A 22937-nucleotide genomic window follows, 5' to 3' on the forward strand; every position below is an offset into this window, starting at 1 on the left:
AGTACCCTAGCGTGAGAGCTGCTGCACATTAAGGATGTGTTACTCAGCCTCCTTAACCTCCCACTTTCAAGGTGCTGCCAATTCCGCCCTCTCCTTGGTCTGGCCTCTCCTATAGCCTAATTTATTCTTCAGTCCTTCCTCTCTTTTTTCTTTCTATAATCATCTTCAGCTTTCTTGCCTTTCTTTTTTCACATTTTTTTTCAGCAAATGCACTGGGTGGTGCAATTGAACAAACTCAAATGCAACAAAGAAGACATCTCTTTCCTTGTGGAAGCTTGACAATATATTTAACATCTGTATAGTCTGGAAAAGAAACTGTACATGAGCAAAGGTTAACCCTGCTAGCTGAATTCCATATACATAGTTATGATGCTAAGGAAAAGAAAATCTTACAGTGAGTCTAAAACCTTGCATATTCCAGAATGTCATTTGTGACATACTTTGGACAATTGTGAATGTCCCAGGAGAGGCAGCAAACATAAACCATTTAAGCAAGGGAGTCAGGGTATCTTGATAAAATAAAGAGAAAAGGAGTTGTATGAACTACTAATAAATACTGAAGCCTAGGGTGAGTGTTTGTCCTGAAACTTTATAATGACGGTTTTGCCATTGACTTCAGTAAGCAAATAGTCATTACACTGCAGATAACGAACCAAAAATCCATCTGGGGTCTCTTGACACCTTGAGATAGATTCAACTCATCAGCTCCTAGTGCTGTGGCAGCTGGTTTTGTTAAAGGTGCTACTTGTCTCCTTTAAAACGAGCTGGCTAAAGAGGAGCTGTTGGGCAGCACAGTTTTGCAAGAATTTCTTCCTTATGGATAAGAAATAAAAAGTAGTCGTTCCCAATTTTAGCAATTACCCAACTCGCACCAGTGTGTCCCGAAGTATTTTAATACTCCTGCCACTAACAAATTCTTCACGTTGTTGTCCTAAATTCCACCCGCGTGTCAGCTGAAGTGTAATTCAGATAATGTTTAAACTCGTAGGACGCTGGTGGACGCCCTCTAGGTGCGCACGGAAACATGAGGCGCTAGGAAAGGGCTTTCCCGACGCCACCGCCGGGAACGAGCCATTGCCGCCGGGCGATGCCGCGGCTGGAGCGGGAGGCGGTCGCTGGCCGGGCTTGAGGCCGGGCTGGGACAGCGCAGCGCTTGCTCCTGCCGGGAAACCGAAATAGAAACCGGCGCCGGGGCCGCCCCGGTCCCCCGCCCTCGGCAGGGGCGGGCGGTGCTACCTGCGCCCTCGCCCGCCCCCGGAGCTCCCCGCGGCAGCGGCGCGGCGGCGCGGGCTGCGGGCAGACGGGCGGCGCGGCTCTCCCGCGGGTGAGCGGGGACGGGGCCGGCAGGGCAGGGGGAGCCTTGGCGGGACGGAGCGGAGCGGGACGGGGCTGCGCTGCCGGGCGGAGGCTGCTGGGGTTCCCGGCTGCCCTCGGCCTCCCGAGCTGCGTCGTGTGGCGGGGCAGCCGCCGGAGCTGCGGCACCTGCGCTGTCCCCGGGGGCTGCGGGGCAGGAAGGGGCTGCGGCTGGGCGCTGCTGCTGCCAGCGCTGGGAGAGTCGCGGGTTTTCTTATTCCAAGGGAATATGTGAAATGTTGTTGAAATTGAAATTGTGGATATTTCTTGTTTCTTAACAGTAGAAGTATTTTTTTCGGAGGGGTTGTGTTTTTCAAGTTCTGTCGATAAGTTTTCTTAAAAGTAATGAAGGACTTTTTTCTCGTGGGCAGTCGTCACTTAAACCAGAAAATTCTTCTCTAAAAGCAGCACAAGAGATCTTTATTATGTGTGTATGATTGTGTTGAGCCAGTCTAATGCAGTTAGTGGCTAGCTTTTTTGGGGGACGAGGGGTGTTGAGGTCTTTTGTCTGTGTGGTCTTGGGTTTTAAATTTTATTTTTATTGTAGATTTTGTTCAATTTTTTTCCACCACTGACCCTTGACACACAAAATGTCTCACGGGGCTCAGAAGTCTGGTATCCAGTTACTCTTATTTAATATGATGGATATAAGAGTGGTCTCTTGCAGCACACTTCTTAGGCAAAAGGGGTTGAAAGGCTACGCAGAGAATAGAGAAATAAACCTTTGACTTACAAATTACTCATGTGATGATGTTGAAATATTAGCAAAACTGGAGAAGGAGTCTTGTGCTTTAGCAACTGACTTAACTGTTTGCATGCAGTTTTATTTTTCCACTGCAGGTAAACCCAGTTTTTTAGCTGAGAATCTAAGTAAAGCATACTTAGTGCTTTCATTTCTTCATGAATCTAGTTTATATAGCATGATTTAGAATACTACGTGAGTGCCCACCACTGATACTAGTACAGGATTTTAGGGATAAATAGGAGGAGTGAATTCCCCATTGGAAAATGGACCTTTTTTTTTGTCTGTAGGGGAAGTATAGTACTAAATTGTTGGATAATTAAAAAAATTAGCTTTTATAGTCTAGACACTGCTTTTATTGTGTGAACATTTAGTGATTAGAATTTGCTAGATATAGGGAAAAATAAAACCCTTTAGGTTGGAAAAGATCTGTAAAATTATCAAGTCCAATGCAGCACTGTCAAACCCACCACTCATCTGAGTCACGTCTACATGTATGTCTCTTAAATCCCCCCCGGGATGGTGATTCCACCACTTTCCTGGGCAGCCTGTTCCAGTGTTTGACAATTCTTTCAGTGAAGAAATCTTTCCTAATATCCAGCCTCTCCTGGCACAACTTGAAGCCATTTCCCCTTGTTCCATCATTTGCTATTTGAGATAAGTGACCAGCTCCCACCTCACTACCTCTTCCTTTCAGGTAGTTGTAAAGGTGAAGGGTTTGCAGCTTTTCTCAAGCACTAAAAGAACTGAGAGTATGCAGGTTATAGTCACTTCTTCATGTTATTCAGAACTTTTTGGGCAGTACTGAAACTGCCAAGAGTATTATTATTATTATTGTGCTCCAGTTTGGGAACATTTCGAGGAATGAAGTAGAGCTGGCACTTCCAGAAAGCTGCATTTGGTCTAATCTGTACAGATGCCTTGTGCATGAAAATGCTGTCGGAGAGTAAATTAGTTTAACTGTGGCACGTATTTGTCTTTATCCACAGAAGACCAGAGCATCTAGAGGCTCATGTTTTTCTTCAGAAAGTCCCTCAGGACTAGTTTGTAACTTTACCTGACTTTACACGTGAGGTCTCTTGGTTCCTTTTATGACAGCACTGTTTCTTTTCTTTTGAATCACTAATTCAGCACAAAAAAAAAAAAAAAAAACCCCAAAACAAAACAACAACAACAAAACAAAAATCAGACAAAAAAAGAACCCTAAAAACCAACAAACCAATGAATAGAAGTCCTGCTCTGGGGAAAAATAGAAATCTCATTTCTATTAAAAAACACAATCAGACTTTGTTAACAGCCTATAGTTTGGTCATGGAGCAAGCTGAGGCGATAGGGGCTAGAAAACACCCACAGCTTCTTTTCCTTTTTGTGATCTCTCTGGGCACCCAGGATACAAAGCCTGGGGCCTCCCCGATCATGTAGTGCTAGTGACCACAAAGTTTCCAACCTGGCTGCCCTAATGCTGGGGGTGTGGGTTGATCAGGGCTGGGTGAATGGGTGTAGAGTGCTGGTGAAAGTCACTGTGCCCATTTTGGGTAATGGGGGCTGCACTGCTCTGCCACCGTCACTCTCAGGGTTTGGGTCTGAGTTTGAAAAGGAACAGGCACTCCGTTTCCCTTTTCTGATGCTGCATCTGCTGTCCTGTCCTGCCTTTCGAATTTTCAGCACGTGGTCTGGCTTCTTTGCCAACTCAGACACGTCATTTTACTTGGTTTTCTTCACATTAGAGCTGACGTAAATACTCTAACCCATGAGAAATATGTGCCACAAAGCTTCCACGTCCTTGTGGTGAGGGTAAGAAAGATAGTGATCATAACCAGAAACTGTACCTGGGTAAATGCATTGCTCCATGGCCTCAGGGGACCGAGTCTGCTGCTTGTCCTTGAGATAAGGTTTTGTTTGCTGCTTTTCATTTTTTATTTTTTTTAAAGCGTCTTTTTTTTCCTAGTTGTTGTTATCTTCTGCCCAAAAACGATAGTGCACTGGATTATGAAAAAGGGAAGTGAGAGCTCTCTAACGAGGGCAGGCTGTAGTCAGTTCTGCTAAAGGAAAAGGAGGTCCTGCTCTTTGCTTAAGCAAGCATGAGACAAAGAGAATAAGACTGGGGACCTAACCATGGAAAAACTATTTTTCACTACTACTTGGAAATCTGGATGATACAGTAGCTTGATTCTTTCTTGAGTTGTCTTTTTTTTTCTGCAGAAAAATCCCCTGTTATCTCAGCCTTGTGATTACTAGCTCTTCTTTCCGTGAAGCAAATTATCTATATGAATACAAACCAGTCCTTCTGCTTGAGCTGGTATGCAATGGCTTTATTTGTTTTGCTTTTTTTAATAGACTGCCACAGAACACTGTGAAATTATCATCAGTGGTAAATACGGGTTCAGAAAAACGTGATGACTTCAGGGATTCTATTGAGACGTTTTTAAATGGTTTTGAGTGATGTAATCAGGTTAAATACAAGGTAAGTGCTCCAGACATTTATGTGTTGGAAACTATTTGTGTCAGTATTTTAATGACTGACCATGCATATGTTTTTAACTTGAATATGTAACTCTCTGGAATAGAAAGGGACTTTTTGGGAAGTTGAACTCAGCTTGCTGTAAATCCATTCCAGCAAAATAGTTGCAATAGTAATCTAAAAAGTTGTTGTTAGGATTACTGGGAACAGAACAAACTGTTGGAAACCACTTCAAAAGCTTATTGCTTTTATGATAGCTCAATTTCTGACTTCTTTCTGAAACTCAGAGTAAAAATTTCAGTTCAAGTCTAGTTCTGGCCAGTTAATTGCAAAAAGAAATATGGATCTTGTGTCTCAAGTGGTGATAGTTGTGCCTTGTACAGTGATACTAACAGATGCCTATTACTAGTGGAATGACCTTGGTTTGTGACCTTTCCTTCTTTCTGGATACATCACATAAATTGTCAATACAAACTTAGACATAAAGTAATTGAGAATGGTAATGTCTCTCTTTGTCATTCTTTTCCAAACAATAAATTCCTTTGTTTGTCTTGAGGGTGCTCCTTTATTTTTGCATATCTGTCACAATGGTGTATTCTTACTGTACGTGTTCCTCTTAGGGAAAGCTTTATCATAATAAATTCTGAGAGTGAGTGACAGGGGAGGTTAACTAGTAACTTCTAAATAAATTTCACTAGCAAATACTTCTCCATTTTGTCTTCACCCAGGATAGTAATTATGATTTTCTTCATAATACAGGTTATTAATTTTAAATCTGTATAATGATGAGCTGCTGATCACTTCTGATAACTCCTTTTCATTCTTACTTTGCTAAATCAAATTTAGGTGAAAAGTGTTTTCAAGTTTGTTTCTTTTTTTTCCAGGCGTGATTTTGCAAAGTGGACAGTAATGGAGTATATGAGCACGGGTAGTGATAGCAAAGAGGAGATTGACTTTTTGCTAGCTGATCTAAATATGTCTGAGGTGATAGCCATCATGGAAAACCATTATCCAGGTGAAGACATTGCAGTCTATGAAGACAGCTTAATTACCATGTGTGAAGAGGCAAATCAAAATGATGAACATGCAGAATCATTACTGTTTTGTGAAGGGGAGGTCTCTTTGATGTCCTCTGTCAAATACGGGACTGTGGAAGACCTGCTTGCTTTTGCCAATCAGGTGTCTAACACTGCAAAGCAATTTAAAGGATGCAGACAACAGGAATCTGGAATCCTCTTGAATATGGTATGTATGTCTGTTTTCCTTTTACTTGGCATTTCATAGACCATAGGAATTGGAAGTTTTTAATGATTCTAAATAAAACTCAGTTCCAGAACTAACAGGCTGTGGTTTCCTGTGCAGAAAGGGTTTCTGAGCCTATCAAGTCTAGGCCCTGCAGTCTCAGGCAGCTATAGAGAAAGGTCTGTTGTTCAAAAGGATCCACTCTATTATCTCCTAGTATCCCTGGAGGTTAGAAAACATTTCCCAGTATTGAAAACAAACTGGAGACAAGCAGTCAAAAAGCAAAATCTTCAACCCATTTTGTCCTTTCAGTACTTAAATGGGACTTATAATATCCACAGCTTGCATAAAAAAGAGGGAGAGTGACTTTTTAGAAGGGTGTGTAGTGATAAGACAAGGAGGAATGATTTTATACTAAAAGTGTAGAGATTTCTTTACTCCGAGGGTGGTAAGGCTCTGGAACAGACTGTTCAGAGAAATTGAGGATACCCCATCCCTGTGTGTTCAAGGCAAGGCTGGATGGGGCGCTGAGCAATCTGACCTAGTGAGTGACATCCCTTCCCATAGTAGGGGAGTTACAACTAGATGATTTTTAAGACCCCTTCCAACCAAAGGCTAGCTATGATTCTATGAACTATGATGGTTTACAGGTCTGGGAGACAGTAAGAGTCTTCTAGTGCCTTGTGTTCATGCAGCAAAATGTTCATTATGTAAACTCCCAAAAATAAAGATCTAGGATCTGACAATATAGTTCCTAAATTTGCTATATCTGTACAAAATGTCAATAGTAGTAATGTAAGGAGAAAAAGCACATACTATCAAGTGTGATTTTAAGAGTTACAATATTATGTAATGTCTCACACTGCTAAATTCAAGCATATAAATGTGTTGTATTGAGATGTTATTTTTTTCCCTCAAATTGTTTGTGTTCTACAAGCATCTCTGGATATTAGTGTCATTACACTTTTGTTTAAGATCGGTTGCTCTGGAAACAATCAGTGTTGCAAAGGAACTCTGTTCATGCCTGTTGGTGTTGCTGCTGTATTTTCCTAAGATATCCTACGTCTATAATCTTAAATATCCTACATATCATATATTTTATATGTGAACACTGGTTGCTTGAGGCTTACTGGTTACTCAGGTGCAAAATTCCACAAGGTATTGCTTTATTCTGATTTGGAAGGAGCATTGCAGTATTGCAAAACAATCACTTTTCAACTCTGTAACATTGAAATGACACTTAGTAATATTAAATGTTTCCTATGCTTAGAGTAGACACTGTTCTACATGCTCGTGGTTGTTTTGCTTGCATATTGTTTCCACAGATGCAAACAATTGGTATGAACCCAGTACTATTAGGTGCACGTGATCCCATTATGCAACTGAGGGTTGGAGGCAGGGTATTACCTGTGCATGCATTTCAGCAGGAGCACTGCTCTGTAAATATCTACAGCATTTTGGTTGGGGTCAGGAGTGTTTCTAATTGCCTGGTGACCCTCGCTGGCTGCACCATGGCTTGCATCACAAAGGGTCTTGAAGTGCACAAGCTGGATTTCTTTTAGTTAAAACTGAACTGAAAGAGGCATTGCAGCCACAGACAAATGTTCACTGGGTCAGGCTAGGAACTAGTCCTAAAAGCCTCCTGAAAATGTGAATAGTGTGGTGATCATTGCTGTCTTGCTCTCCAAATCAACTTTGCTCGGCGTCTCTTCCTTTCCAGGATAAGGTGTAACCCATATGGATTAGTCTCAACCCTTTGAAATGCAGAAGTAGGCAAGCAAGATGTACAGATTGTTAGACATGTGCAGATTGCTTTACCCTGGCTCTCATAAGTAGAGGGAAGGCTTGTTCTCTCTATTCTAAGCAGAATCCTTTATATTGAAGGAGAGCCCCCCATGGCCCCTTGGCCAAAGGTTAAGAACTTATCCTCCCCAGATTTAGGAACTTAAAAGAATTAATTTATATCATGTAGGTACAAATCACAAATGACAATTTTAGCAGTCAAGAAGGTACTTTCCTAATTGAAAAGCATGGAGGTAGATTAAGAGTGAAAGATTATATGTTATGTCTTAAATAGAAATCTAAAACAAATAATCTTCCTGATATGCTGTTATCTTAGAGTAACTGAAGAGCTGAGTATTTGAGGCCCTGTGACAGACATGAAATGATAAATATCCTTGATGTGATTTTACATCTCTTCAAGAATCTTGATAAAGTACAGTAAGGAGATTAATGATATTCCAGATACTGGCTGAAATAATTAGAAGCATATTCATAGGAAATATTATTAATTTTGTAGCTGAGAGACTGAAGAAGCAACATCAGGAATCAAGCAGTACTCACATGGCTGTAGTTAGGCGTTTGGTCTCTCTCTGTCACGTGCAGAGGGAGGGAACTGTTTGGGAAAAAGATTTAGAGCAAGATACTGACTTAGGTGCCCTGAATCCCCTCCTTGCCTAGTTGGTGATACAGAAGAAGCAAAGCTCCCAACATTACCCACCTAGAGGAGGCAATGTTACTCCCACTCTTCTTTTTTAAACTATGGTATAAAACTAGAGGAAAGTGGCTGGTAAAATCAAGGCAGACTTCTTTGACCTTTTACTAAGCAGCAGAAACTCCAATACAAGATGGGAAATTAAACTCCTAGCAGTACATGTGATATTAGGAAATGCTGAAACTCTTGCTCACATTGTATAAGATAACCTATGAGTAACAGGTATGTGGCATAACAAGTTAACAGATTACAGGAAGCACAAACATGTGCAGGTAAATCTAATAACAAGAGGTGGGTAATTTCATTAACCCAGCTGCTGTTGTTGTTGTTTCAAGACAATTAATTGCAACTTACACTTCATAAGTTAGTCACTGGAGAGAAACGTGGATGCCTGGGCTGTGAATGAATGCCACACCTCACATGCTGTTCCCATTTGGTGTTTCTAAATAAAGACTGCTGAGCAGATTGTGTGCATCATACACATAAGTGATATGTTTTTTTTCCCACTATATGTATAAAATTAATTAGATTTGTAGTGGTTTTAACTTCACTGTGGTTTTTTTTTATTTATTTAACTCCACAGATCACACCCAAGAACGGGCGCTATCAAATTGACTCGGATGTGCTCCTTTTTCCATGGAAGTTGACTTACAGGAATATTGGTTCTGATTTTATTCCTCGGGGAGCTTTTGGGAAAGTGTACTTAGCCCAAGACAGAGAAACCAAGAAACGAATGGCATGCAAATTGGTATGTTAGCTCAGTGGTTTTATCTCTGAGCAAATATTGTATAACATACTGCTTATGATGTATTTTCAAATATGTCTGCATCAAATTCCACTGTTGGCTGATGATCATCTTGGTTTTGTTGGCCTAAACAAGGTGGGGAACATGTACACTTCTGTTAGCTTGTTTAAATTTTTTTGCTCTAAAGCTGCAAATATTTCAGCATTTTGAAAGTATGTAGAAGTGTGTGGAACTGGCACATGGCCTGTTGTGCAGAGTGGATTTTCTACTTGTCCTGCTGGGGTGAAATATCAGGGTGAGATCCTGTCCCTGCTGAAGGGAGGTAGTAAAATCCTGCTGCTGCAGAAGTTTTAGGCTCTTGTCCTTTAACTGAGGTCCTCAGACTTCCGTTTTCTTTACTTCAGTGCCATTAAAGTCCCTGAGAACTCATTATGTGCAACTCTTACTGTGTTTTGGGCACTGATGGGGTTAAGGTTGTGAGATGCCTCAAAAGAACTGTTGAGCGCCGTCCTACTTTTATGCAAGCCAACATTTTCCTTCAGCTGTGCCTTTTAACATACTATTTGGAATTGAGCAGTAAATATTCAGGGCCAGTAAAAGCTCAGTTGGGACATTGCTCTATATCCCCCAGCTCATGAATAAGTACCTGTATTAATTCTGTGTGTCAAAGAGCTGGGCAGGCAGCTGTGTGTCCTTCCCCTGCTGCCTGTGTGTCCACGTGGGGACAGGTTGTTAGCTGCTCCTGCATAAGCCACTGCAGAATTAAAGTATCCTAATATTTCTGAAAATACAAACAGTATTTCTCCTTTAAATAAATGAGCCTCTTATTTGGTTCACAGACACGAGTCCAAGGGAAGAAAACTAAACAGAGCAGTAGTAGCTTTTCTGTGTGTAAGCAAACACTGCTTTTATTGTCTCAGCAATCTGCTGTCAGTACTTTTTAAAGAAATATCGTGCTGCTGGCACTCCCTTCAAAGCAGCTTTCATTTCTTGTAAGCCATAAACCAGTGCTGATAAGGACTGAATTGAGGTCAGTAATGGGCCTGAGCACTGCAAGCACTGATCCACCTGTCAGGTGGGTGTGTAGTTCTGTAGTGCAGATGAGTGCACAAAGCTAATGGAAAAAGCAGTGGGAATTTTATCTCCTTCACCAGGAAGTTTGCATAAAGCTTTTGCGTAATCACTGGATTTTGACGGGAATAACTCTTGCTACATTTCTTTTTCTGGAAGATTGCACTTTTTATTTGGGCATGATTCCAAAATGTCTCTCAGCCTTTAACAGGATGTCTCTCAGCTGCAAAGGAAGAAAAGTCACAAGAGCAAAGTAAAGCTCAGTATTTTAACAAGTGGATACAAGTGCTATGCTTCCTTCTTTTCTGTTAATCTATAGGATAATTAGTGTCTGCATGGATAACTTGTTTTTGTTATGGATAACTGTGGTTTTGCTTCAATGTCCTAGGTCCCAGTGGAACAGTTCAAACCATCAGATGTTGAAATACAGGCATGCTTCCGTCATGAAAACATTGCTGAATTATACGGCGCTATTTTGTGGGATGAGACAATCCATCTCTTCATGGAAGCTGGAGAGGGAGGATCTGTCATGGAAAAGCTGGAGAGCTGTGGGCCTATGAGAGAGTTTGAAATAATTTGGGTGACAAAGCATATTCTGAAAGGACTTGACTTTCTCCACTCGAAGAAGATTATCCACCATGATATCAAACGTACGTCTGTGGGGTTCCTTGGGGTGCTTTCTGGTCCTGGCTGGGCTGGGGCCCTGCTGGAGTTCCTGGGACTGAGCTGGGGCACATAGCCTTACATCTCTGAGTGGGAAGGATGGGTAATGCTTTACAAATGGCAAGGTCAGTTTCTGGAGGTAATAGTTACTTACACTATTTATTAATTCATTCCAACAGAGAGGGTAATTAGAAAGTCATAGATCCTATGCCATTCATGAGCAACTCAATTTAAATAAAAACCTAAAGAGTGAAGTTATCAGTCTGTGTTCAGCCAGAAGTTTCCTGCTTTTAATACAAATTCATCCTGAATGTTTCCACACTTCAACTTGCACCTTCTTTTAGGTTTTACATTTCTATACTGCTGCTCCTCAATTTGGAAGTAAATACATAATTTGTGCTGTTTTTTTCTTTCAACAAGTAGAGCAAATTTTAATATATATTTGCTTATAAAAAACTCTGGATATTAACATCTATAAATAATCAAACATATTGATTGATTTTAAGTCCAAATTAAATACACTGGTATTGAAATGCTTTAAAATTAAATTTTATTGTGTTGCATTTAAATTAGTATTAAATGCTATTTCTCCCAGTACCATCTTGGCCCACAGATAGATGCATCTCTGTGAGTTTATTCAGCTAAACTTGAGGGTTAAAGTAGAAATATTCAGACTAAAGCATTACAATAGTTCACAGAAGTGAACTATTAGGAATTACTAAATTTTTATCTCAGTTTTACATTTTTGGTTTTTGGGTTTTTTTATTTAGTATGGGTCAGTACTTTAGAATAAGCCTTTCAGATTCTGACAGCTACAAAACTGCTTAATTTTTCCCTTTATTTTTCTTTCTCATTTGTAGTAAGAGTCTTTCCTATGGATTTATTTTAATTTGCAGTAACAAAGACATTAATTAAACAATCTAAAAACCATACATCTAGGTAGTGAAAAGGAGAACCAGCCCATTGTGAATGTGGTGGATATGAGTGTGTTTCACCTTTTCCAGCCATTCCCTGTGTTGGTGGATGCAGGGCAGATGTTGGGGCAGATGTGGTTGCCCAGAGGTGCCTGGGCTGAGCCCTGACCATGCTCCTGCCTGTTTGGTGCCAGGGTGAGCTGGGTACACCAGGCCTGAGGTTGAGCCATGCCCACTGCCTGGCCAGGCAGCCTCCATGCAGGGAGCAGCGTGTGTTTTCCCTCCCCAGGTGGAATTAATAGAAAAGACTCTTTCCCAAAACCTCTGATTTTTTCCTCACTTCATCTGCTGCTTTTGATCTGCAATTGAGTCTGTTCTGCTGATACAGAAGATGGGGATTTTATTGAGAGTAAAAAATCCCCTGAGCAAGGAGTGGGGGAAGACATTCTGGTTCCTGGGAGGTGTTCAGTGCTGCCACTTGTTTTAACCCTTGGTTGGAGAGCAGTTAAACCATCAGGCTGTTTGGTCAGGGGAGCTTCCGTCCAAAACCAGCTGCAGCTGGGGCTGTGTATGGTCCCAGGCAGGAAGCAGATCCTGCTGCCTTGTGGCAGTGTGACCCTTTGGATGATCTATTATGGGGTGTTTCAAATCCATATCTTCAAAGTTATCCCTAAAGTGACAGATTTACGTCGTCTATAGCACTGGTAAGGAGGCAGCTGTGTGAAGCATTGCTCCAGGAATCAGTACTGCTGAAATCAAGTCTGCCCTCCCACTGGGTGGTCATGGTAGTCACTGTCAAGACAGAAAATGGCCCACAGTTTCCTGTAAGGGAAATGTGTTACTGTTGTGTAACTTGGAGACTTCATTTTACCACATCTTCTGAAACAGCAAACAAGAATTTCTGAAGGCTCTCACTGAGCACTACATTCTTAAATATTTGATCAGAAATCCAGCTGCAAACAAAGCCTCTGAGTACAAAGTTGTGCCTTAGGCAGAGTTTTATGAAGAAAAGTAAATTAAGCTCCTAGATACTGCTGCAGTTCTGAGGGAATTTGAAATGCTCAGTCTTCTATTAATTTTACAGCCATTGTCTGTCCTCTGTTGACATGCTGAGCTGCTCTCACAGACCAGTGCAGGTGACTGGTGTGGCTGCTGTGGAGGGGCCCTGGTTACTCTCTGTTTCTATCTTCACTTAAATTGTTACTCTAGAAAAACCTCTTGGTGAGCAACAGTTGTGCTGTTTCTAGCCAGAGCTGCACAGCATGATCTCCACCTTGGAGACCCTTAAACATCTTCAAAACACTGTGCTGTAGTGGCTACCAGTCTTCTACCTTCCTCCTCTACCCTCAGCTATTTTCCCTCTTTGTCTTTCTTTAAATTTTAAGCTAAGAAAATGACAAAATATTGGTTCTTTTACATAAACCAGACCAGTTTGTTTTTTAAGATACAACTTAAAATTGAACCAAATCATTACCAGACCTATTTTGACTAGAGGGATATTGGCTGTAGAGAGTGGTTGTGCTAATTTCTCTCCCTTTTCAGGCAGGCATCTGAATGAAACAGGAGTGTTGTAAAATGAATACCAAACATGCCAGATGCTGAAATGATGTAATTTTTGGTTTTCTTTTAGCAAGCAACATTGTCTTTATGTCAACTAAGGCTGTTTTGGTGGATTTTGGCCTAAGTGTTCAAATGACTGAAGACATTTACTATCCCAAAGATCTTAGAGGAACAGAGGTAAGAAGCTGAAGGGACAAAAGCCCTTACATTGCATTAGTCCTATGGTTGTGGTGTTTAGGCTCAAATTTGAAGCTGGAGGGTTAGAAGCATGGGTAAAATAGTTACTATAAAACCTATAAAAAACTTACAAACATTAATAGTCTCAATTATATTTTTATTTTCGACTTGCTGAATGAAATGCATTGAAAACAGTGTCTCTGCAGTCTCATTTGTTAGCAATTGTTCACTGAAGTCAAACAGTACTCTGAGAAGGGTTGTTTGCAGTGTTTCAGCTGCTGATCAGAGACACTTCAAACAGGAATTTGTTCTTTGCTGTAGCAAAGATTTCTTCTGAGATACTCACTATGGACTGGGGTGACCTGTTCCACACCGTACTTGGATTCCTCCTTCAAAACCACAGAAATTACAGATATCTGGGTTTCATCTCTTAGCCCTTCTAAGCTCTGTTCCCCATCTACATGTAACCCTTTGGTTCTTCAGAGGTTGTGCATGGCAAGGTTTATGATTATCTGCTAAAATTGCTTAGACATTACAGTGGTGGAGGTGGGATCCTTTTAAATGGTCTCAGTGACTTTGAGATTCTGCACACCACTTGGGCTGCACTCCTGCTGAGGTGTTTCCAGGCCTGGAGTTTTAGCAAACAACCAAGCAGCAACAATTAGCTTGGATAGCTGCTGCAGATGTGGCATTTGTGCTCTCTGTTGCTGGAGGAGATTGTTTACAGGAAATGCTTTAGCTGAGATGTTGGCACTTACCCTTTTAATAGTCTTCCAGATGTGTAAAGAGGAAATCCCTATGTAACTGACAAAAAACTTTTCACTTTTTAGAAGGGGAGGATAAATTAAGATTTCACAGAAGGTCAGATTTGTTTGTTTATTTTTTGCAAGATGATTGAGAAAGCACTTGAATATTTGCTTTCACTGTCTTTCTAGTCAGGGCAGTTAAGAGCTTAAAATGCTTGCTGAACTGGAAGCATCATGCTTTCTGGCACTTCATGCATGAGCTTTGTGCGGTTTTTACTTTGGTTTGGGGTTTTTTGTTTGTTCAAGGGGGTTTTGTGTGCTGTTAATAAGAACAGTGGTGGGTATGAGTTGGTAGGGTATTTCCCAATGATGGAGATATGTGTAAACAGGACATTTCCATGATTGTGGAGCAGACTAGTGAGGATTCACTTCTGGGTCTTGAAGGACAGGCCAAGGTTGTGTTAGTAAGAACAAGTGAAAAGTGAAAACATTTTAGTGTTTGCCGAGTGAAAAACACTTAGTTCTTCATTTAATAGGAGGAAAATTCCAGGCACTTTAACACCTGCAGTCCCATCTTCAGAAAGCTGATAATCCCCCCAGCCCTGAAATATAGGCATGTTTGGTGTTTGCTGTCTCAGGGGAGCAGCAATCCTGCTGCAGCATTGCAGCCAGAAATGAGGTTGGAAAGGCAGCACTGGGAAAGGAGATTTTCAGACACCAGTGAAAGACTTACAGGCTAATGTTTCTGATGCTTCTGTAGCTTTTTCTGCTCACAGTCTTCATTCTAGGCATCTTCTTCTCCACAGTGCCTAATCCTGTCACCCACAAATGCCCTCTGTAGTCTGGCTTTCTTGATGATTTTTTTTTTCAAAGTAAGATCTTAACTCTCCAAAGTCCTCTTGAGTTTTGCACTGTGTATTATGCAGCCTTGAGAAGTGGTGCAGGTGTCCTGCATGTAATTGTGCAATCCCTGGTTGGGGATTGTCACTGCCAAGCAGCATTGTGCCTGTGAGCTAGCTGGTTTCTCTAACATCTGCTATTGGCAGGGACTTGTGTCCTTGAGGGAAGAGGCAGGTGGAGTAACCTTTGTCCTGTGCATGCTCTCTGGGAGTTAGGATTTCTATTCACTTCTGTAGCACAGGAAGTCTGAATGTAGTGAATCTTCTTTGTGTTTATAAAAAATGAGTAGTTACAATTCTGGGCAATGGGATTGAAAGATAGTTAAATTTAGTTTAGATAGTGTAGTGTGAAAAAAACTGGTGTTCCTGCTTTTGTGTACAAGTCATGCAGAAATTAAACTGTGGTTGTTATGAAACTGCTCTGCAGGAAATACTTTTTCTAGGCAGTTGCTACACTTTCTGTTATGCTTCTATCACTTTGTTAAAATATGTAAGCTTCAGTTACAACCATTTGAGGGTAAAAAGTTGTCTGCTAAAGTTTATTGAGTGTGGAAGGTATGATTCATTTTCAGGAATGCTAAACTAAAACTAGTGCAGCATGAAGAAAGGACTGGTTTTTAGCTGGGCTGTGACTGGTCTCACTGGCAGGCAAGTGCCACCTCACCAGTCTGAAGGAACGAGAATGGGAAGTTATTAGTGGCTTGAGCTGTCTGCTTTGGTGACAACAGAGTCTTAGACCAGTCTGAAATCAGAGCTTTGGAGCTCATTTTTGATTTTTGTCACTGTGCAGTCAAGGTGCATCTTGAGTATTTTCTGACCTTAACTGCAGACAGGATCCTGTGCCAGCATTCTTTTTTGAAGGCAGCTGATTTTAGCTTATGTAGATTTCACTCAAGTTGCACTGCATTTGCCAAAGACTTCTTTTTACAAAATTAGAACTTCTTTTCTCCTTATGAGGCTTAAAGCTGGAGGGTGCAGATGCACTGATTCTCTCATAGCCTTGAGGAAAGCAATGGATAAGTCAGTAGCAGCTCCAGACACCTGCAGAGGCTTTGCAGACATTTCCAGTCACAAGTTCTATTTGCAGATAGGGAATGTAATTTACTGGGAAGTTTTCCTTGGAATTTGGTGAGCCCTACAGCCATTCTCAATCTATGGTGATAAGCAGTCAAACCATGTGGCAGTGACTTGACTTCCTGCCCTTGTGTCAGTTAATGGCTTTTAATGTGATTCTTTGTGTCAGGATGACTTGAACTAATTAAAGTTTGTTTGAATCCTTTAGAGAGAAATTGGGTGAGGAAAAAGTAGGAACCAGAAGCAAATATGGTAGCTTGCTAACCCGGTGTGCTGTGGGCTGTGCCCATGTGATGTTGAAACCTGCTCCCCAGGCCAGTGGCAGTGGCAGAGCTGTGCAGGGTGTGCCTCCTGCATCCTGCCTGTCTGGTTCTCCTCCAGCTGCACTCTGAGCTGCCTGTTGCTGGCAGGAGCTTTCAAGATCCTTCTTTAGACTCTTGGCAAATTCAAAAGTTTCAGTGAAGTGTTTGGATGGAATCTATGTTGGTTTCCATCAAGAAAGATTAGAATTTTTGGTTTGGAAAAAGTTTAGAAGAGGGATTCTTGTCTTCATAGCTGCTCTGGGGGTAATCTAGTGGAAAGGGCACCTAACTTTTAATTTATGCATTGCCTAGACCTCGCTTGTTCCTCATTATCCCATTTCTCAGGATAATGCTCCATCGTGTAGGTTAGTGGATAAGAAGGAGGAGGTAAGAAGAGTAAAGAAGACAGGAAGGTATATATCTGTCAGTGATGCTCAGAAGGGTTGTGTAGTATTCTGTGTAACAGGGATCTGAGGAGTGGACTCCTACCCCTGTCTGGGTGACTGACTGTCAGTACAGTTCACCCTCTCTCTTTAGCTCATGCCCGGCCATTCTTCAAGCAGAAAGGAGCAGTCCCAGCAGTGCCCCACAAAACAAACTGGCAATTCAGGCACCTCCTTTTGCTATGGAGGGATGAAACTTCTGCTACTCATCTGACTAAGGCAGAGCCATGGCTTGAATTTCATCTTCTCAGCTAAGGCCCATAGCCACTGACCTATGGCCTGTCTGAAGAGGGCAAGCCTGGAATATGAGTTTGTCCAGGTACTGTCTCTTTGGGTGTACTCATATGCAGAGCAGAACAATCTTATTTCCCAAATGGTGCTTGCAGGTGCACTACTATGCACCCCTTCAGAGCGGGGTTTCCAGGATCACAAAATGCCACTGAGTCATCTTTGGTTGTTGTTTTCCCCTGTTGAGTAATCTTTTTTTTTTTTAAACTATTTTTCACAGATTTACATGAGCCCTGAAGTTATCCTTTGCAGAGGCCACACAACAAAAGCAGACATCTACAGCATGGGAGCTACTATAATTCACATGCAAACGGGCATCCCGCCCTGGGTGAACAGATACCCTCGTTCTGCATATCCCTCCTACCTCTATATTGTGAGTGTCCTTAGCAGAGCCAGCTCAGTGTCAGTTGGAGGGTTTCCTGTACTCTTGTTGGGAAAGCTCCAGTTGGATAAAAACTATCAAAATATTTGTCAGAGAGATGATATCATCCTTTTTGCTTCAGGGGTGGGAGGGAGGGAGAGAAGAAGTGGGTTTTGATCTCTTGGGGGAAGACAGAGACTGAACTGGAGTTGTCTTTGTGACTTGTGTTTCAATTTACAGGCCTTGGGTTTACTGGAAGGACAGGGTTAGATCAGTGCGAGACTTGATTGAAACAAGCCCATCTGTCTTCTACTTGTCTGTTTTCCTTAGAAGTTGCAGATAAAAACTGGAGCCTGGCAGATTTGATTCTCTGACTCTTCCAGTGTGGTGCAGAAATCTGGTGAATTTGCATTGCACTGGATTTTAGGCTTACTTGAAGTTTCTTTGAGTTTTTAAATTTATTATAAAATCTGATTTTTAAAAAGTGGATGTTGTGTAGTTGCATGTTCTGTTCTAGTTGATCAGCCCTACTTGGGGAGGTGATGAGTCCTAATTGGGGAATTCCCAGACCACTCATGTGGTTTTCCATGACTTCCTCTTTCACTGTTTTTGGAATAACTGTTTCCATGGTCTTTTTTCATTCCAACAGATACACAAGCAGGCTCCCCCCTTAGAGGATATTGCTGAGGACTGCAGCACTTCCATGAGAGAGTTGCTAGAAGCAGCTCTGGACAGGAATCCTAATCACAGGCTGTCTGCAGCAGACCTGCTGAAGCACGAGGCCTTACACCCACCCCCAGAGGAGCAGCCGCGGTGCCAGAGCCTGGACTCGGCGTTGTTTGAAAGGAAAAGACTGCTCGCGAGGAAGGATCTGCAGCTGCCAGAAAATATCACAGGTAATGGCATCAGCCTCACCTGCCTTGGACTTTGTAGACTTTGCTTTGTGTCAAATCTTGATTTGAGTGAGTGGTAAGGAACCAACAAAACTCCCAGCACATCTGGAAAGTGACCGGTGAAAATCCCAATCAGATGAGATCAGACCCCGAGGTCATGAAGTGATCTGTAAAACACCCATTGACCAGTGGGGAGGAACCTAGCCTGACTTCTGTGAGCTCCTGAAGGACTGGCTCTTGGAAAAGCCATGGCAATCATCCAGGGCACTTCATGAAGTGTAGATTGCTGTCTGAAATGGACTCAACTTGACGCTGTGTACTAGAGATGTTTTATAGACACTCTTGATTTGTAAACAATGACAAAGTCCAGCAACCACCAGGAAATCCAACACTTTTTTGCCTTTTTAAAGAAAAACACACACACAAAACCATAACTAATGTTGCTGAGTGTCAGCAGTACAAGCTCTTTATTTTAAAACCAAAAATGACTGTGGGATAGAATGCTGTTGCCCTTGTGCATTAGGAAGTGCTTAATGAAGGATAATACATGAACTAGGTAGGAAACAGCCCTTTCAAGCCCAAGCAAGATTTAGTGCCAACAACCTGTCAACAGGCTTCAAAATACTTTTCTTCTACTTACTAAATACATTAGGAGGGTTCTGACAAAAGGCATTGAAAGACTCTTCCCAGACAAGTGGTTTATTTAATTGGGAAAAATATTTTGAAAGATGCCTGTGCAAAGTTTTGGGTACTGTAATACATAATTGTTGCAACAAATTCACTGAAAAAAATCAGTCACAGTTTTTGAATTTAGAATGGTATTGTACCTTCTGGATTTTGCCTTGGGGATGCATAATCCTTTGACCAGCTCAGACCATCTGAATCAATTATTTTGAAAATGAAGAGAATATTGGACCATTAAGCCTGGACTTTATTGTAGGTGCTTGAGTTTCCAAGACACTCATTATACAAGTATTCAGAGGAATTCTGCCATTGCAAACCCGATCTGTCTTTTCAGACCTTGATTTAAAAGGAAAAAAAATCTGGAACAGATGGTCCTGTGTTTGTTCTCTATGGTCACACCCAGACAAAGATGACGTCCTGTGTTTAGATGAAAATTTCCCTAAGAGGAAGCAGAATTCTCAGATGGCAGAAAGTTACCAGGTTTTTCCTTGCACCAAACTCTCCTTTACTCTATAGCTCAGAGGATGAGAAAGCTCTGCCTAACTGTCCCAGCTGATGGAGACTTCTAAGTAGTTGAACACACTTGCTGTTTGCAGTTGCAAACTGCTTCCCTTTCTTTGTCCTAGAGTTGTGAGTTGGTTTGTTAGATTTTATTTTATTTGAGATTTGACTTATGTTGTACTTAAAAATTTTCTAAACCACCGATTAATAAGATCAAATAATAGGCAAAATATTCCAGTAATACCAACAAATATGAAAATGATCTGATACAGCTAGTTTTGCAGTAATTACATGGTTTCTCTATTTTCTTTTTAGATTCCTCATTGTGTAATGGGAGCATGGAAGAGTCAGACCTGCTGAAGAGACAAAGATCACTCTACATAGACCTTGGAGCTCTAGCTGGTTACTTCAATATTGTTAGGGGACCACCAGCCTTAGAATATGACTGACTCAGTAACATTTTATGTTGATGAGTCAGAAATGGACCTCTACCTCTTAAAACTTGATTTTAAGACTTGATTTTCCAATTTGTACATAAAACTATCGCCATTATAGGCTGTAAAATGTGAATAGTGTTTAATTGCACAGATGATTAAGCTAAACCCTTAGGGGGCTCTGATAAGCTGATCCCAAGCAGTGATGCTTGTGTGTCTGCTGGTTGACCAACAAGAAGATGGCAAATAAACCACTGCTGCTGGGAATGTCTTAATCCAGGATATCTTCCTGTGCTGGGCCTTGCACTTTTGTAAAACTTATAATATATGCTTGCAAGTAATGTCAGGAAAAAAATATAATATAATTTAGCATGTGGGCTGTAAGATTCAGTCTCTCTGAGCTGTCCTTAGAGAAAACCTTCCTGCCACTCCCCACCCCCCCCCCCCCCCAAAAAAAGAAAAAAGAAGTCCTTGATTTAACCAGTTAAAGATTGGTTCGGTCTTTTTCTGTCTTTAAGACTTGGTCATTCTTGGTCTTTAAGATTTGGTCAGCCTCTAGCCATTCTTAATGAAAATTAAGAATGTCTGTGGAGTCAGATTATCACTTGTTTGCAGATGTGTTTTAACTTTGCATCTTCCCTGGGCAGTGGGAGTGAAGAAGGAGGCTCTCCCCTTCTCTGTGGGTCAAGGGAATCTTTCACTGGCAGTATCAGTTACCTTTGGGATTTGCACAGCAAGTTGGCCCTGGCAAAGTATGACAGTGACTTCAACTCCTTCCTATGTTACAACTACTGCAAGGGTATCCATGATCGTTTTCAAGGGTAGATCAAATGTTATTCTCTATTGGTAACAGTGGGCAGGCTCCAAACTCTTGCTTTTTAATACTTAAAATTGTACACATGTAAAATTGCTGTGAGTGCTATGGTTTGGAAAGCGTGTCATTAGTGACAAGCGGTGTTTATGTTCCTATGGAAATGGAATTATATTGTTCTTGCTGTGCGTCATACATTTGAAACATGATGTTTTGGATGATAGTAAAACTATGTAAACTGCATAGTTCTGTACATCCCATGGGATGAGAACGTAAACTTTTATAAAACTCTTTCTGATGCTTAGGATGACTCTTTTATAAGCATTTGTGTTAAATGGCATACTGTGTATGTTGTACACTGAATCTTTTCTGAAGCACAGTCTCTTTTTCATGTCTGTTATTTAATGCTGCTCCTCTCTAACACATGGTCTTAAACAGATGATTTCTAGTTTGATACTGATATGGTCAAGTGAATAAATCCAGCTCAGTGCCTTGAGACGTGGTCATTCTTCCTTCATCTTCAAACACAGCATGGGGCTGCGACTGCATTTGGGCCAACACCCCCTACCATGGCCCAGGTACACTACAGGCATCATCCCACTTGTTGGGAAGTAGGGTGAAGGTGATTGCTGATGGATTTTGGACTCTGGTAATAGATGGTAAGTATTTCTGGCAAAATCTCCTTCACCCCAACATTGCTTATAGACTGCCTGGATGATGCACAGTAGTTGTGTACAACGTGGAGCACTTCAGTCCTGATGTTAATTGCTGCCAAAAATGCTGTTGGGAATAACCCACTTGCTCTAGTGTTTTGTGCAAAATCTCTAGATAACAAGTTGCTTGGAGGAGAGCTGTGTGAGGGAGCCCTCTTAGTATTTATACCAACTGTAGTGATCAGGATATTCAGGGATCAGACTTTCACTGTAGCTGACTTAAACAAAACATGACCTAATGGTTTGGATGGTCACCTGTGGCTTCAGAGACCTGTGTTCAATTTTATGATCTTTTGCTGATAGCTTTTGATCTTTAAGGAGATTAATAGAATTTGTAGGAAGCAGCTTTTCACATAACTGGAGGTGGGTTTATGATCTCTCCCCCAGTTTCCCTTCTGTAAAATTAAGGTGTTTGTTCTCACCAGACAATGGCTAGGGGTTATGCAAATGCTTATCAAATGCCTGTATACTTAAAAAATGAGATCCATGTCAAAATTGCAGCCTGCTAGTGGTCTTTTACCTTTGCTTTAAAAATGTTACACTGACTTTTCTTCTATTTTTTTTTCTGTAAGGCCATTCTCCTTTCCCCCACCTAGTTAAATATTTTAGCATGGAAATCTGCATATGGTGACACTATTTAATATAGGATCACTATTTCATATTTGGGCTTAGTTATGGCTGTTATATATCTTCTTACTAAGAAAGTAGTAAGTGACCAGGTTATTCAAAATAATTACAGTGTATGTATTGCCAGACATAAGTAATAAGGTTTGGCTGGGTGAACCAATAGCTCTTTATAGATACAGCCACATGTCTGAACAGTACGAGGGCTTCAGGATAATTATCACTTCAGAGGACTGGTACACAACCAACAAGCAGCTGTTCAGGTATGCTGAACACCAAGCATTGCTTCCAGCTCTGTCAGCTTTCTAATAGCTGGGGACTATTTCTCAGGTGAGCCTTAGGCTGCAGCATAGCAGGAATTTCTCTCTGGAGCAATACATCACATCCCAAACATCCCACATCCCTCAAGCATATCCCACACTAGTGATCCCTGCATTGTGTAGGTCCACTTGTTTATACAAGCACCTGGGGAATGAGGTCAGGGAAATGAACCGGGTTGGAAATATCCTGGGAGGGGGAAGATTACTCCTCTAATCTGGTTGCCTGAGCAGCTGTGTACTCACAGCAACTGAGGCTGGAGGTGAGGGGGAGGGAATGAAAATGGATGGTGGGAAAACCCTGTGCTAGTAGTGCAAGTCCCAGGGTTTGACTGGTCAGTGCTGAGCCATGGGATTTTGCAAAGGGTTTGCCTCTGTTTATGTTGATTTTAGGTGTGTGGTTTCATTTTCTCTTGAGGGAATAC

At 41.5% G+C, this 22937-nt stretch overlaps 1 protein-coding gene across 3 annotated transcripts; it reads left to right on the forward strand.

Annotated features, from left to right (window-relative positions):
* Positions 1-1115: 1115 nt before the first annotated feature.
* On the forward strand, positions 1116-21354 carry MAP3K8 (mitogen-activated protein kinase kinase kinase 8). 3 transcript variants are annotated; one of them, XM_038129224.1, is made up of 9 exons: positions 1116-1324; positions 4433-4559; positions 5441-5801; positions 8876-9040; positions 10497-10758; positions 13316-13422; positions 17395-17547; positions 18185-18431; positions 19929-21354. In XM_038129224.1, exons 2-9 carry the CDS (start codon positions 4525-4527, stop codon positions 20060-20062), a joined length of 1464 nt encoding a protein of 487 aa, XP_037985152.1. In that variant the 5' UTR covers positions 1116-1324; positions 4433-4524; the 3' UTR covers positions 20063-21354. The 3 variants fall into 3 exon arrangements, with proteins under 3 accessions (XP_037985152.1, XP_037985154.1, XP_037985151.1); XM_038129226.1 differs by lacking the exon at positions 1116-1324 and adding an exon at positions 1335-3987; XM_038129223.1 differs by lacking the exon at positions 1116-1324 and having other exon boundaries at positions 1335-4559.
* The last annotated feature ends 1583 nt before the right edge of the window (positions 21355-22937 follow it).

This window comes from Motacilla alba, chromosome 2 (genome assembly GCF_015832195.1).
Source record: "Motacilla alba alba isolate MOTALB_02 chromosome 2, Motacilla_alba_V1.0_pri, whole genome shotgun sequence".
In the NCBI taxonomy this organism is placed as follows: domain Eukaryota; kingdom Metazoa; phylum Chordata; class Aves; order Passeriformes; family Motacillidae; genus Motacilla; species Motacilla alba.

Bases quoted from the DNA above. Each gene is read 5' to 3' on its own strand.
- MAP3K8 (XM_038129224.1), top strand. From the start codon at position 4,525: ATGGTTTTGAGTGATGTAATCAGGTTAAATACAAG. The intron at 17,548-18,184 runs GTGAGTGTCCTT...TCATTCCAACAG, and splicing joins ATCCCTCCTACCTCTATATT to ATACACAAGCAGGCTCCCCC. The intron at 18,432-19,928 runs GTAATGGCATCA...TTTTCTTTTTAG, and splicing joins GCTGCCAGAAAATATCACAG to ATTCCTCATTGTGTAATGGG.